The sequence below is a fragment of the Poecilia reticulata genome, chromosome 1, assembly GCF_904066995.2.
Source record: "Poecilia reticulata chromosome 1, P_reticulata-male-v2, whole genome shotgun sequence".
NCBI lineage: Eukaryota > Metazoa > Chordata > Actinopteri > Cyprinodontiformes > Poeciliidae > Poecilia > Poecilia reticulata.
Window position 1 is genome coordinate 27,486,723 of NC_088830.1, and position 16,871 is coordinate 27,503,593.

Below are 16,871 nucleotides of genomic sequence, written 5' to 3' on the forward strand. Positions count from 1 at the left end.
CATTGACTCCCTTTATTTTGCAGGATATGCTTTCAGTACTGTCAAATTGTGAAATGTTTTCAGTTCAGATAACACTTTACAAACTTATTCGCGAAAATGCAAATCAATATTTTTGTCCAATAAGTATGACGAATTGTTAATGCTAAATACGTACTTACTGACCAAGCAAGCCGATAAAGTTGACATGCAGGTCATGGCTATACAACAAAAACTTGAGTGTAGCTTAAAAACAAGAATTTAAATTTATTGAGGGTTATTTTACACAGTTCACACAGGTTCTAAATTATATACACCAAATCAAACTGTGGAAAATATATTCAAATAAGAACTGCCTCAAATAATGTGATACCTACATACACCCTCACTAAATGTCCCTTCACACATTGGAGAGAAACCACACAAACAGTACATTTAGGAATCAGAAATGGAGCTCCGTTGAACCTATCCAAGTTTGCTCATTTTTGGCAAAAAAAAAGCTCTTAAGTTCAGTCCATTTCTGCAAAATGTATTTTTGTAATATTTTAGCCTGTATGTGAATTAGAGAAGATCCACTTTTAAAATTCATTAAAATTCACCTCTGAATATCACTGCATCATCTCTAAAAGTGGAGCAAACAGCTTGTCTTTCTCCTGGAGGCGTGATGTTTCTGTGGTGAGGAAATTGGGCTCCATATGCTGGTCTAATCCAGCCCAGGTGGTTCTGTCCGCTTCTATTAGACGAGGTTCCTGCAGGCCTAATCTGAATCGGAGAGCAAAGCCGAGCCAGGGTGTAATCTTAAGCTTTCCTCCAGATCACAGCAGAACCACGCAGGGAAACTCTGGCTCTCATTCTGAGACCTGTGCCCCGAGTTAGAGAGACTTTTTGTTGTTTCAATAAATGTGTGTGGAGAGAATAATCGCAGAAGTGAACGCCTCTAAAACCTTTTGTCAAATGAAAAATAAAGTGCAGAAGTCACAACAGAAATTCACTGAATGAACCGGTAACAGAATTAAATGCAGAATTTTCTTTTATTGTTTCAAAGTTCGATTAAAGTGAAAAATAAATCGTATTTTGAACAGAGTGAATCAGTTTTTATTAAGAATTCAGAGAAATGACAGCTGGCAATATAAAAATAAATAATATCCAATAAATAAATTAATAAATACTATAAATATTTTATTTTTAAGGTTTCCTATGCGGCTGTTCAAGTCTAACTTTTATCCAGACTTAAATTCATACAAATGTAAAAACATACAAACGAATCTTATTTTTTATTGTGGATGGATGTATGTGTGAGTGCGCTGTAAAAACACAATCTTACTAAATATTTTTGTTCTAGGTTTTCAAGCAAATATATGACTACACTTGGAAAAAAAGACAAAACTTACAAGAAACTTTTCAGCAGATTATTTCACTTACAACTAGTATTTTTTCATCAATATTAAATAATTATTATGTTTTCCATTCTAAAGCGCAATCAAGTTACCATGTTAACTTGAAAAAATTATATATCAAAAATGACTTGAAATAGCGTTTACTTTGTAATTTAACACCTTGAAATTGGGCCTCTGTCTCTTTAAAACCTCCTTCAGAAAGTCATCACAACATGGCTCCTCTATTAACCCTTTAGCAACGTTTTTACCAGCGTTGCACTGAGAAGTGGCTCCTATAATGAGCTCAGCAGGTGAGCAGCTCCACCAGGTGTTTGCTAATTGCTGCTGGCTAGTCTGAAGGAGCTGAGTGGAGGAGTCACTCAGCTTGGAAACCGCAACTCTGAGGAGGAGCTGCGCTTCGAAGGCGGGGCTAGGTCCACCCAGGCATTTTGCAGCTCAATGGTTGCCATGGAGACTGAAGGATTTCTCAAACGTGTAAAAAAATAAATAAAATCAAGACAACTTTCCAGGTCTGTTTTTGATGAGGGAATATTATTATAACATGATGTAACGCTAAAAAATGTTGACTTTAGATAATGCTGCCCCTTTAAGGAATTATTGACTTAAAACAAAGCTCATAGAAGAAGTTACTTGTAACTTGGTTTTGTATCATTTCAAGTGTACTGAGATATTTGCAATAGAAACTAGATCAAAAATACTTTTTAAGATTTGTGTTTTTGCAGAGTGAGATGCCTTCCCTGCCCTGCTGGCTAAATTAAAAGCTAACAACGTCTAACTGCAGCTCCTCATTTTAATTCGCAGCTCCCCTCTCCGATCAGACAGTTGAGTTTCTTCCACCACGCCTCCGACAGGCTCTTAATCTTATCGGGGGTTTTCTTCCTCAGAGTCATCCTCTGCTGCTGGACCACGTTACTGTCCATCTGCTGGAAGCTAGCTAGGATAGCGCCATCAAACGTGTCCTTCAGGTTCTTCTGGGTCAGCGCTGAGCACTCTGTGAAGCCCACCGCCCCGAGCTCCAGCGCCAGCCTGCGGCCTTCCTCGGTGCTCACTGGCCGCTGCTGGTTCTGCGCCAGGTGGATCAGAACCTGCACGTCTTCTCTCAGGTCCAGCTGGGTGCCGACCAGAATCAGGGGGACGCCGGGGCAGAGCTGCTGGATCTCAGGGGCCCATTTGTTGGTGAGGTTTCGGAAGGAGCAGGGGCGCACCACGCTGTAGCAGAGGAGGAAGACGTCGGCGTTTCTGTAGCAGAGCGGCCGGAGGCTCTCCAGCTCATCCTGCAGGGAGAAGGAACAGAGGAGACCGACGTCTCACACCAAATGTCTTTAAAAAAGCCGTAATTCCCCTAAAAAACCTTAAAACTGTGTTTGTTAGGGAATATCTACAGCTGAAGATTTAAACTTCTGCATTTTGGGGCCTCCATGTAAGGTGACTTATTGACTAGAACCACTAATTATTTAAAAAAAATACATACTTTTATCTATGCACAAGATTTACTGAAACTGAGTCAAACCAAAGCGAGTTTTCATTTGGACCTGTTGGTCTAAAACACAGATGTTCTCCATTTTCACATGTGGAGTAATCTGTATAAATGTTGACAGAATAAAACAAATATAGCACATTATAACCATTTATTAACCCAAACATAAAGATTCTATAAGAAAATATTCCATAATACATTATTCTTGTTTTTTTTTTTACGTATAAAACTCTGACACCCCTAAATAAAATCCAATGCAGTCAATTAAATTTGAAAGTCCCTTTAATTTTTCTCATTTAGCAATTCAGCAATTATTACTAAATTATGTGAAGTTATGAATACTTCAATATTTCAAAATAAATATTTACCCATTTTTTTACTTTTGCCACATTTTGTCATGTTCCAACTAAAAACTTCAAAGTCTTTGAGTGGAATATTATCTAATAATATAATATTGTGTGTTATATTCCAATATAAAGTGTGCCATGCATTTTTGATTGGATGCCTTTAGATTTACAGTATAGAAAAGAAAACCTGCAAGAAGCTGTAAAAGATTTGAAACCGAGTTCCACCTTCCTGAAGGAGTTAGATGTGTTCAGGTGTTAGAATGGCCCAGTGAAAGTAGAAACCTTAATCAAATTTAGGGTATACTTGAAAATTAATAAAACCAATACATAACAAATCCTTTCTCCGCTGATGGGCTGCTAGAGTTAAATTAAAACAACTTGTTTTATCAGCGTTTTCATGCAAAATTTAAAACATGATCAATCTTAAAAAATATAAAATGAATTTAATATTTAGTTCTGCTCAGGGATAATAAGTCCATTAATAAAATGAGGGTAGGAAAGGTGAATTATTCAATAAATCATCTAATTAATGTTTGATAATGAGGTTGATGAATTAATTTCCTCCTGTATTTTACATCTAATCCAAAGGTGTCCAAAGTGTGGCCAGGGGGTCATTTGTGGCCCTTGAAATGATTTTGTTCGGCCCCTGATCAGAAAACAATAGTAAGAATTTGTTGACTAAATTGGCAAACATTTGTCCGAAATCTTACCCAGTATTTATATATTTATAGTTGGGGTTTTTTGTACTCATTTTGATCTAAATAACTGCAATATTGGTTACAAATGAGGAAGCCCAACATTAAATCTGCCGTTTAGCCTGCAGCAATAAGCAAACACTCAATTAATTGCATGATTTTTTTTTTCTTTCGACAAATTTTATTGTAACTTGGGACATTTTATGACATTACACATTCATACAGAAATTTCTCTTTTACATAAATAAATAAAATACAATTTATCACAGCAGTTCCAACTAAAAGACGATAAGAACAAGGATGTTAAAAACCAACTCTGTATGTTAAAAGTTGAGCAGGATCGGGGTGACTCCTTAATTGCATGATATATTAAAATGAGCACAATAATTTATATTCTGATTAAATCATTTTTGAAGGGCAGTTTTCTTTAAAAACTTCATAATCAGTTTTATGGTTTTGGTTGTGTGGTTTTCATTATTTTATATTTGTTATTTTTGTTTGTTGTGTTTTATTTTGCAAATTTAAAATATCTTCCAGTTCCAGTGTGAGGTGTTCTTGCATTATTATGCCATTATCATATTAGCTGAGAATGGCCTCCGAACGACAATATTATCATTTATCGCAATAATTTCTGGGACAATTTATCGTCCAGTAAAGCTTGTAACTGTGACAAATTTTCATTATTGTAAAAAAAGGGATTCAAATGTAAAATAAAACAATATGCGTATAGTTATTGGATATATTGGCACCACCATGTTACGTCAGGAGGATTTTCTGAATCCTGTCAAAGTCTGTTTTATTGAAAAGTCTTCATGTTTTCCCCTCAAATCTCTTTTTATATGTAAAAAGCATTAAATAAATGGTACAATTAACATAATCACGACAAGAATAGTTATTACCTTTCTTAATAAAAACACCTTAATTAGCAGATTCTTATATTACTGTATCTGTGGGATGTTTTACAGGGAAATAAACAGGGCAAAACTGAAAGACTGGAGTTTTCTTTTTATCCTATAGGGGGCGATGCGGAGCTACCACACAGGTTCAGACCAGGACAGCAAGGTGAAAACAACAGAGAGAAAACGATCTACCAACAGAGGAACCAAACAGAGATCAGGAACGACTTACATTAACTGTTCCATCAACTGGGCCCCATTTCTACCATGGCGACGCCGGGAAGAAATGATCAGAGTTTAAACCTACAGCTGCCAAACACTGGAGAGAGAACTCATACATGTCCGGTATTCATTTAACAAGCACAAACTCACCTGTCCAGCGGTGTCACACAGCTGCAGCCTGACTGGTTTCCCATCAACCACAACCATCACTGCAATAAAAATCCAAAAACACCAAACAATGTTTCCCAGTTTCACACGTTAACATTAAATCGATTCTTTGTCAGAAGACGTCGCTAAAAACGATCAACCTCTGCAGATCAGACAGCCCACACTGTGCGTAATTCCCACACCGCGCCACGCTGACAGTGGAGCTCACCGGTGAAGTTGTCAAACGCCGTGGGAACGTACTCCGTGGGATACCCGTTGGTGGTGTAGCTCACGATGAGGCTGGTCTTGCCCACGGCTCCGTCTCCGACCAGGACGCAGTTCACTTTGCGCTCAGGAGTGGAACCGGACCAGCGGCGCTTTGCGCTCTGAGGGAAGTCCCGGTTCTTGAAGCGCCGCGGCGGGACCGTGGGTCGGTCTCCACCGTCAAACGGCTCTGAAACGCGGCAGGGCTTCTGGTTCCCCACGTCGCGGGGTAACATGCCTCCGTCTCTCGATTTGGTCCTAAATAGCCCTCGGTTTAGACGCGCCGCTCCATCTTCCTGACGCTGGAGTTGGCAGCAGCAGGTCGGTAAGCGGGTTTACTGTGAAGTGTGTCAGCAGACTGAAGTTTCTCTGCGCAGCGGGAGCAGCTGATTGGCATTCTCTACATCTGTCATGGTCGTGCGTCTTAAGAGGCTTACTGAGCACAACACCATCTGAAACTCCAGGGCTTTCCAGTGAAACCAACCCAGCTTACTGGAATCCTCTGACCCAAACAAACACACTGCCTACCTATTTAAAAAAGTATATATTATTTAAACATTCAAACTCACTTTGCTCACATTTATTCATTATTTTATTATATGTTACACCAATATGAAAGTTTGTAAAAGTAGAATTTTTTTTCCCTAGGTTATGAGTTAGAAAAAAGTTATATAAACGCAGATACATTTCACAGCTTTGAAAACATTTTCAATCTGCCTTTTAAAACTTTAAAGATAAGAAAGAGTTCTGTCGCCCTCTAATGGTCAACACACTAACTGCAACAACAAACTTAGTCATGGACAGTTCCAGTCCTGTAAAGCCAAAGTTTATTTATTTACAACGACCTTCACAATAATTACATCATCAGATAAATTATAAAATAAGAAATTAAATTAAGTTTGACTAAGAAAAATATATTAAAATTGGCAGTGAAATACCAAAATAATTGTCATTTTATCAGATTTCCTTAGGTGAGCTGTGGATCATATGCAGCTCCTGATTGTATGAGTAAATAGTGCATTATTGTGAAATGGGAATAAAATGATACTTTCTTAGGTTTTTAAAAATAATTTTTTAGATAATCTGAAAAGTGTGGCACAGATTTGCCTTTTGGACAGTGTAATATGACTATAGTATCATGTCTGTAGCAGTCCTTAACATTAGCATGTTGTAGAGTCTATAACATAAGATCCCAACGATTAAGGCTGAAACAGTTAATCAGATTAATCATTATGAATTGATTAATCAAATAGTCATCAACTAGTTTAGTAATCGATTAATCAATAACTAAAGTAAACAGACTCAAAAAAAAGCAATTTCCTGAAAAACAAGATTCACAAGTTAAGGAAGTTAAACCAAAAATGTACAAAAATATTCATTTAGCTTCTGAGATTATAAAAAACTTCTTTTTGTGTAAATATGTTCTACCCAGAAATTCCCATGTGGCAAAGATTTGGCTCCACCTGGTTCAAATTCTGTAAAAATCTCCTATTAATCACCTTTTATTATCCAGTTATTGATTTAAAATATCAACCCATCAACCCTAAACTGCATTGAAAGGGTTGAGCTTCACACATGTTGCTGTTAGAAGAATATTTGCATTTTAGCTGCAGATGCATCATTTTCTACAAAAGATCAGGCATACACTAAAGGAAAGCTGTTTCTGCATTTTAGGTTATTAATGATTCATTAAAAAAAGGAATGTACTTATTTGTTTGTTTGCATATTTTTAATATTTTTACACTATCATGTATAAAATGAAAAATATCTGCATAATTTGACAAATGTGACACGACACAAATGACAAGTCAGAACTAAAAGAAAATAAAAAATATATGAATAAGTGCGAGTTACAAAGTTAAATTCTATACATTATCTTTTGTTTTTGTAGCCATTTTGTTGTTTGGGTCCGAGATTGAAACAAGATGCATTACAAAGAGGTCAAAATTGGTTCCCTCTATATTTTTTACTTTTATGAATGTGGAACTTTGCAAAAAAAAAAAAAAAAAAGACCAGGTTGATAATAAATGTGGCAGAGGGAGTTTTCATCTTTAAATCTGTGGTACAAAACAAAACTAAAAGAGGAAGAAATCTGGTTTGACGTTACTGGAGATCAGAGCAGCGATGTGACATGAGAATTTCCAAAAATAAAAAATATACAGAAGACTCTGGATGAAGTTGGAAATATCAGGTTCAATGCAGAGGTGGGTAAAGTATCCAAAAATTATATTCAAGTAAGAGGAGTGATACTTCAACATATTTATACTCAGGTAAAAGTAAAAAGTATTCAGTAAAGTTACTCAAGTACTGACTAACTGATCAAATTATCAATAATTTAATCTTTGAAAATTACATCAACAAACAGACCAAAATATAAAATTATGCAGAAATTAAGGAAGAAAATGACAATAATTATTATAAGTTTGTTCCAATAAAAATCTTCAACAAAAACTGCAGGTGTGTGTCTGGTGAATTCTTGGTTAAAACATGTTTGTTTGTTTTTTTTTTAATTTTGCTCAAGTAAGAGTAGCGATACTTCATAATAAAATTACTCAAGTAAAAGTAAAAAGTATGGTGCAGTAAAAATACTCCTGAAAGTAAATGTAATTGAGTAAATGTAACCAGTTACTACCCAACTCATGTTCAATGGGTGTGAATACTTTTGCATGCCAAAGGCTCCCTTTCAGCATAATGCCCTACAACACAGAGGAACAAATTGTGTGAAGCATAAAATAATCTTTAACCAGCCGCTGACATCTCTGCTTAACAGGATTAAGGAGAAGTCAGTGGAAAACAGCACATTTCTGCCAGACCTGTGAAAGGATTGAGACATCGTTTGGCTCCAGGAGCTGGCACAGAAATAAACCCGTACACTGGTTAATACAAAGCTGCTACTGTTGGCCTCCACCTGCTCCAGCGTCTGATAAACTAGACACCTAATCAGGACCTTTAGGGAGTCTGGGAGTGAGCAAATACATTAACTCAATTTAGAGTTTGGGATTAAATACACACAACAGCATCCCTCTGCTTTTCCTCTCTGGTTCTTCAGGGACCAGCTTCATTCCCCTTTCACCCTCTCCTTATCTCCGTCTTTTCCCTTCCCCCCTCCACGCGCCCTCCACCCTCTCGGGAGGGGCTCTCAGACTCTATAGTTATGGGCCGGGGCCATCTGTCACCGTGCACATTCATACAACCACCAGAAGGCCACAACATGTGCCGGTTTAAATGGAGAACCCAACTTTCCCAGGACACACAGGCCTGACCCCAGCAGCCCTTCCTCCTCCTCCATCCTGCAACCATCAACACCATCCAGCATCCCTAAAAACCCCACCCAGCTGCCACACCCTCCTCCACCAGCACCTCCAAGAAATACTGTCTGCATGTGAATCGGTGAATTAGAGCCCCAGCCCCCCAAATCTACACCCAAATAAGTGTGTTTAAGACGGGGTGGGTTTGAGGAGAATCAGCTGATTGGTGAAACCGATGGAGGATGGATGGAAAAGGAGCGTGGGTTTTTGTCGCTGGGAGGACAATAGGGATCGCCGGGAGGGGGAGTATCACACGCTTTTGCTTTGTGGCTCGGTCAACAGGCGTGTGCCACGGGTGTCGTCTCGCCTCCCCTCGCCTGCTGTCCAACTCCTGGAATGGACCAGAAGCCATGAGAACCGGTGCCCCGGGCCCTTTAATGAGGGGCGTGCTGTTTCTTATCAAAGATGGACAAGCTATCATTACAATCATCATTAGAAGCTGCACAATGGAGCACGCCTTCCTCGGCTATGGATGGGAAAATCCTCCTTCGGAGCCGGGACGCCAGGTCCTGCAGTGGGGGGCAGAAGGTTTTTGTTTTGTTTTTTTAAAGCCTGGAGCTGTGTCAGTTTATTAAACGCTTGTTCAGGACAAATAAACCCAGAAATAATTTGTACTAAACTCTGCAAACAAAGTAAGAGACCTTTTCCCACTGGTGATGGCGTTCCATCTACGCCTGTCGTCATAAGCCATTAATCAATTAATTTCTCAATCATTTCCATTTGCACGACTCTTCGTTTGTCTCTTTCTATCAAAAACTGGATGATAAAAGTCTTCAAACTGGTGCATTGGTCTCAACTAGCCTCAATTCTGTTTACAGAGACTTTATAGCTCATTTTATTTGTTGTTTCTGTTGTTTTCTTCTTCCATTTTGGATATTTAAAATGTTTTCCAGAGCTTTCTCTGTTGAGCGTTTCCCTTTTAAATGTCGGCTACAAGGTGAAATACAGTTTTAAAGTAAAAAATAAAAAGTATTTGGTAACTGTAGTCAAGTTGATTTTTCAGATATCTGTACTATACTTGAGTATTTATCACCTTTTTACTTGTACTTCCTACATTTTAAGAGAAATACCTTTACAAAGTACAATCAGTGACGTGTGCCGTGTTTTATGCGTCATAACCCTGATTGAGATTTGAAGAAAAACTGGACTTATGTTATATCTGAACCAACACAGAGCATGTTGTGAACAAAAAAAATTTGATTAGAACTTAAGTATTTTTAAATTATCTAAAGTGACTTTATATTCTTGTTAAATTACTTTTTACGCTTTAGTACATTTCAAAACTTTTATTTTTTTTTTTACTTTTACCTGAGTAAAACAGTCCAAGCTGAACAGAAAATGATCAGGGCCACTGAAAAAATAATAATTCTGGCTTTAATCTCAGAATTGTGAGATTATTTTTTTTCAGTGGCCCTGATCGTCTTCCATAAACTTGTACTTTTGGTTTCACTGGAGTACTTTTCATAGGTATCTGTACTTCTCAGTAAAGAATGTGAGAAGTTTTGACGCCTCTGAGTGAAATGAGGCTTGAATGAGGACCTTGATTCAGTCTGTTGCTGGTCTGTTTCTCTCTCTGGGTTAAAATGTCATGCACTGTAACTCTGCCTTCAGTTTGTCATCATTATTGTGGGCTCAGAAAACATGTTGCCGCTCCGTGGCCTTTCTCGAGAGCCTCCTCCAAATTCTTTTTAATTCTGTCCGGCGACCTGCGGCCAAGGCCACAAAGAGCATTGTCATGCCGCTGAAGACGGGAGGATGTAAAGGTGAAGTGTGCGTGTGTTTGCGGGAGGATGGGGTGGGGCATGACACTGCAGCAGCGGCAGCTGGCAGCCCAGCTTGCAGGGGCCATCTCATCACAATGGACAGCCTTCCCCCTGGGGCCAGTGATTTAGGACAGGCCTCTCCGGACAGGAGAGGGACACTGGCTTTGCAGCCTCTGCTCCCCTCCTTCTCCACCGGTTACCGTGCTCCCGCCCCAGCGCCTCCACTTACACTCTCCTCATCCAACTGTGACAAAGCTCTCTCCTGGGATGGGGAGGCGGGCCTGTAGATGGGAGCATTCCTAAGGTGTAGCAGGCTAACTCATGCCAGACACAGGAGGGGGAAGACAACAGGTGCATGTGGATCCGCTGTCGTCCAGCAGCAGCTGAGAGATGGGGACACGGGGGTATTATAGCACCATTATGCGCCGCCGCTGCACCGGTGGGCTGCTGGACCTGCTTTTTTTTTTTTTTTTTTTTTAAACAAAACAAGGCTTTTTATGTGTAACCTAGACTTGCTCCAACAAGCCCGTTTGTCGTCCTGCTACCTCGGCCAACACCTGCCACCGCAGCAACATCCAAAACAAGAGCTAGAGATGCCGATTACATTAATCAATTCATTTCTCAATAATTTCCAATAAAGCTAAAGTCAGACTGAGTCGGGTAGTGACTACTTACATTTACGCAATTACATTAACATTTTTGAAGATCTACTTTTAGGAGTATTTTTACTACGCTGTACTTTTTGCTTTTACTTTATTATGAAGTATTTCTACTTGAGTAAAATTTCTGGATTTTCTACCCACAAAATGAAAAAAAAAAACATGTTTTAACCAAAAATCCACCTGACTCAGACACACCGGCAGTTTTTGTTAATGTTTCATAAGTTTTATTTAGAAAGAAACTGATTTGCCTGATTTTGTTATTTTTTGTTACTTAAATCATAAAGTTTTGTCATTTTGGTGCTTAAAATACTAAAATTTCGACTTAGCTTCATATTTTGGTCTGTCTGGTTATGTGATTTTTAAATATTATGATGTACTTGAGTAGTTTTTTTTTTACCAAATACTTTTTTATCCTTATACTTGAATAATTTGGATGGCTACTTTTTACTTTTATTTAAGTAAAAATATGTTGAAGTAATCTTAATCTTACTTGAGCAAAAGTTTTGTGTACTCTACCCACCTCTGGCTAAAGTTGATCATTTCAATCAATTAATTATTTTTCTTAAAAACCTGAGTTTACTCCAAGTGTCAAGAGAAGAGGGTCTTTTCATGGGTACATTTTTCATGTTGAATTTAAAAAACAAACATTATGTTAACATTATTGTCAGCTGCATTTAATACTGACTACACAAACAGAAATGTATAAACTTAGGAACCTCTTAAGTTTGCTAAATAGAAAAATAAAAGATGAAAAGAATAAAATATGTGAAACTCTTAATTCCCCATGGGAACATTCATACAAAAGGAATGTTTTAAAATTTCGCCATGATGCGCTTTAACTTACGACCGCTCTGAAAATCAGCGCCATATTTCTTCCCCATCTTGTTAAAATTTTCTCCGTCTTCGTAGCACTTAACGCAACTCCGTCATACAACACGGCTGAATGAGCGCTACGGCGAAACGTTAAGGAGCTTATCGCGTTTCATATTTCAAAATAAAACCGCACAGTGCAGTTTGCAACTCTTACCCGTTTTCGCACTGCCGCCATGTTGTTTCTGACTCCGCTTCAGAATGACCAGCGGCGCCCTCTGCTGGATGGCGGCCAAACTACAACACCGAAAGAAGGTCTGCAGTAGTTAATAGGTAATCGATTTGAATTTTTTTTTTTTTAAATAAACCATTAATCGACAACTAAGAGTAAGTTGATTAATTGCTTGTATAATCTGGACCTCTGGTCTGACTCACTCTAAATCCAACCCAGTGGAAAGAAAACCTGAGCTGACTGGTCTGGAGAAATCCCACCACTTCAAACCGGAGCCCTGAAGTGCCCTTTTTGCACCTCGGCCCCCCGCCTCCTCCTCCTCTGTCCCTCTGAATTATGTTATATCTCAAATGAGCAGTCATACAGCAGATTGTTTGGTGTGGCCGCATTGACATAACTGGTGACAAAGCCTCTAACAGAGCGAGTGTCCTGAGGGGATAGGCAGTATTTGGTTACTGGATCGTTGATCGCTCCCCATTGTGATCCACTCTGGGTCCCATAGAAGGTTGAAAGGAGGTTTGGGGAGGGGGGGGATGTGTGTGCATATGTGGGCCCACAACGCAGGTGTCTGCATCTGTTCATTTCTGGGCAGATGCTCAAGGCTGGAGAGATACAGAGGGAGAGTTAGGAACAAGGGAGTGGAGGAGAAAAGGGACTTCTTGCTTTTACTGTTGTCTTTTAATGATTAAGCAACAATGAAAAAGATAAAGTGTTTAAGACACATAGGGATCTAAATAAATTTGAATCCAATCAAGGAGCTTGAGTAAATAATTTCAAAAAGTCACAGGGTGATGTTTTTCCCATGTTGATTTCTGTTCATTCAATCTAATAAAACATTTTTAAAGTTATCCTTTATTTAATATACTTTTGTTTATTTATACATTTATTTACTTTCTCTCCAGTATAAATGTTTTAAAAATCTATTATTTTAGTAATTGATTATTCTATCAATTATCCTTAACGATTAAATTCTACAGATTTTTCATTTAACCGCTTAAGCCCTTTTATGCCGTTACAGAAACACATTAAAAGACGCAAGTAAACAAATAATTCAGTTCCGTCTTTGAATGAGAAAATAAACATTTTATTGACTAAAATGCAATAACAAAGCATTCCTGTAGTGAATTTGTAGCAGGTGAAGCTAAATCTAAGCCACTTGAGATGTTTTGGGTAAAACATATTTTCTGACAAATGTACCTACATTTTGTAGTTTTGGCTAGTTGCTGCTCTGACTGTGTTGTTCTGTCTTTTTTGAGCCTGTACAAAGTTAATTAATCGTTACAAAATAAGTTAACGATTAATCAATTACTTTATCAGTTAAAGATTTTTATAGAATAAGATCATCAGGATTAATTGTTTCAGCCATGATTATTACAGATGATACGTTTTTTAGGTTATGCCAGAGCTTTTACACACGCTAAGCCACTCTTGAAGCAGAAACATTAGAAGTGAAAAACTGGCTCAGTGGTCCAAAATGCAAGATGAAAGCACATTTTGCATTGTATTTGGAAATGAAGGACTCAGAGTCTGGAGGACGAGTTGAGAAGCTCAGGATTTAGTCAATAATGATTTGATGAGCCATAGCATCTTCAAAAAGTTGAAAAACACAGAATCCACAGGAATAAATTCTTGAAATAAATCGCGTTGTGTAAAATGAATCTATACCCAAGTTTCATATGAGCCAACCGTGAGATACACCAGGGATAAGACGGTTCTCAGCAACATACAAAGTTCTTTAATGGTGTGTCATTGTGTCATTTGGACCTTAATGATGCCAGCATTAACATAGAAAACTCAGCTGAGATTTCTAAGCTGAATGTAAGATACTTAGTGTTGATCTATTATATAAATACAAAATTTAAAAAAAGACTATTTACAAGAAGTGAAAACTGTGCAAACAACTCGGTTATTTATTTTGTAGATCAAATAACGTGAAAATAACAGTAGGGATGCTTTGTGAAATGAGGACAACTGATAACAGCAGGAATGTAAACTTTTATTGACTGCTTTGGGAGCACTGATGGTTATAAAGTTCTTTTTGTGCACCAAGGATGCAGCAGTCTGTCACTGAAGGAGCTCTTTAGTTTGTAACAGCTTCATGAATGAGGGGAGATAAAACTGTCCAACAGTGGCTACTCAAGAGTCCTTATGTCTTCCACTAGGACTAGCTAAAGCTAAAATAAGCTTCCTGCAAAAATAAAAGGCTTGCATTGGTACCAGAGGAACTCATTTTGCTCCACATCATGTTTTTATCATGAGCTGAAATGACAAATAAATCCTTGAGCCATGAACATATTTTTTATGGATGAGGGTAGGAAATTGATCACTTGGCATGCTAAAAATTAAATTAATAATGTTAATTAATAGACAATGTGAGTAGTGTTAATAGTCGTGTGATATGAGTGTATTCGTGTTACTTATAGCTTCTGATGCTAGTTCTCGTCTTTTTCTTGGTAAAAAATAGACAAGAATTAATTAGCATCACTACTTAGTGTAGGTTAAATAACTGCAAGCCTGAAGCCTTTAAAATGTCCGTTTTTGCCGCTAGCATGATGATCGTGACCTAGCGTTAAAGTTAACTTAGCCGTTAGCCTTGAACCATTAGCATCGAGCCGTTAGCCACATTACTTCCAGATAATACATTGTTCAGGTTAAAACTTTATGACCAAAGGGATTCATAATTAAGAAATGGAAATGATTGTATGAAATGATTGTATGTTTAGCATAGTTATTTTAATCAGTCTGAGTTGTGTTTATTTGACGCTTAGCCGTTAGCCTTGAGCCATTAGCATCGAGCCGTTAGCCAGATTACTTCCAGATAATATACCGTTTAGGTTAAAACAATATTTATCACAAAAGGGATACCTAAATATAGTTTTCTTTCACTCGTGTTTACTCACTTATTTGCCCAATTAACCGCTACCGTCAGAAAGCACACTGAGTTTATGGCGCTTTCTTCTTCTTCTGTCGGTTTTATGGCGGTTGGCAACAGACTGTTAGTAGCATTACCGCCACTTACTGGTATGGAGTGTGGTTCGTGATGGTTTAAATATTTATCCACATCTATATATATTCTACCATAAATTTTATCTAAACATACACTCACACGTAAAAACACATACTTGTGCACAACTTTGTATATCATGCCTTCACTCACAAACGCTGCTGCCCCCGCGACCCGACCCCGGATATGCGGAAGAAAATGGATGGATGGATGGATGGATGGATACTCCCTAAATTCTTCCTCAATATATCTAATAAATTAACCTTCTCGTTAATTCTTTCAAACTCTCTCTTCATATATCTTCTCCCTTTTTCATATTTATGGCATTCTAATATAACATGCTCTATGGTTTCATACTTATCACAGTAATCACATTTTCCAGTTTTATGTTTTTGAATTTTAAAAAGTGTATAATTAAGTCCTGTATATCCAAATCTTAACCTTGTTATCACTCTTTCCTCCTTTCTCCTACAATCTTCTGAATTTTATAAAACCATCTTCCCGTTTTATCTTCATCCCACCTTTTTTTTTTTTGCCAAACTTTCATCAGTTTCTCTTTAACAATACTCTTTCCTTCAGATTTACTTGTTTTAACTCTAAAGCTAATAGGATTTTTAATTGCCCTCTTTGCCATTTTATCTGCCCTCTCGTTTCCTTCTACTCCAATATGTGCTGGAACCCACACAAATATAACTATCAAACCCATGTTTTGTATTCTGAATAATGTATGAAATATTTCTAATAAAATGTACATCCTTTAAATTTTTTTATTTTATTTTCAATTTTCCATCCAAAACTCATTTCTTTCTTTTCTTTTTCCCAACATGGATTTAAAATTTCCAGAGTTGGATGATCACCGTTACTTCCTTGAAAATTTAACCAATAATTAATTTCTAATTTTGTTCTTCTTAAATCTAACGGCATTTCTTCCATTTCTATTTCTACTGCTGCTGTTTGTGTGGTTTTAAATGCTCCAGTATATAATCTTAGTGCCTGATGTTGGATAATGTCTAATTTAACCAGATGTGTTTTAGCTGCTGAACCGTAAACTAAACAACCAAAGTCTATGTTGGATCTTATCATACCTGTGTAAATCTGTTTTAGTGATTTCCTATCTGCTCCCCAGTCACTGCCAGCCAAACATCTCAAAATATTCAAAATTTTCTGATATTTATCAACTTTTTGAATATGTATATGCCATTTTAATTTTTCATCAGCCCTAAAAATTTCATACACTTTACTTGCTCTAACTCGATTGTATAATTTCAATTTTATTTCCTTGTTTATTTTTTTCAGAGTAAATATCATTACTTTCGTTTATCAACTGAGAACTTAAATCCCCATTGCAACGCCCATTTCTCCATTTCAATAATAACCTCTTGTAATTTTTTAACAATAAAATCAACGTTTTCCCCTCTTTTCCAAACAGCTCCATCATCTGCAAAAAGTGAACAACCCATGTCTTTTCCAATATCTTCAAATACATCATTTATCATAATTGAAAACAGTAATGGACTTAATATACTCCCCTGTGGAGTTCCATTTTCTACTACATATTTTCCTGAGATAACTTCTCCTATTCTAACTTGTACTTCTCTATTTGTTAAAAAGTCTTTAATCCATTTAAATATTCTCCCTTTAATACCCAACTTGTGTAATTTAATTAATAAT

General features: G+C 37.3%; 1 protein-coding gene across 4 annotated transcripts; it reads right to left on the reverse strand.

Annotated features, from left to right (window-relative positions):
- Nucleotides 1-86: 86 nt before the first annotated feature.
- LOC103470176 (rho-related GTP-binding protein RhoU-like) lies at nucleotides 87-15,967 on the reverse strand. 4 transcript variants are annotated; one of them, XM_017301826.2, is made up of 5 exons: nucleotides 15,097-15,967; nucleotides 12,182-12,261; nucleotides 5,161-5,219; nucleotides 5,021-5,050; nucleotides 87-2,647 (listed from the first exon to the last, which is right to left on the reverse strand). In XM_017301826.2, exons 1-5 carry the CDS (start codon nucleotides 15,339-15,341, stop codon nucleotides 2,159-2,161), a joined length of 903 nt encoding a protein of 300 aa, XP_017157315.1. In that variant the 5' UTR covers nucleotides 15,342-15,967; the 3' UTR covers nucleotides 87-2,158. The 4 variants fall into 4 exon arrangements, with proteins under 4 accessions (XP_017157315.1, XP_017157324.1, XP_008416624.1 ...); XM_017301835.2 differs by lacking the exon at nucleotides 5,021-5,050; XM_008418402.3 differs by lacking the exons at nucleotides 12,182-12,261; nucleotides 15,097-15,967 and adding an exon at nucleotides 5,387-7,983.
- Between the last annotated feature and the right edge of the window lie 904 nt (nucleotides 15,968-16,871).

Coding starts and splice junctions, on each gene's coding strand:
- LOC103470176 (XM_017301826.2), bottom strand. CDS start 15,341: ATGATATACAAAGTTGTGCACAAGTATGTGTTTTTACGTGTGAGTGTA. Junction 12,262..15,096: donor GCGGTTAATTGGGCAAATAA/GTGAGTAAACAC, acceptor TCGGTGTTGTAG/TTTGGCCGCCATCCAGCAGA. Junction 2,648..5,020: donor CAGTTGATGGAACAGTTAAT/GTAAGTCGTTCC, acceptor TTCTCCCTGCAG/GATGAGCTGGAGAGCCTCCG.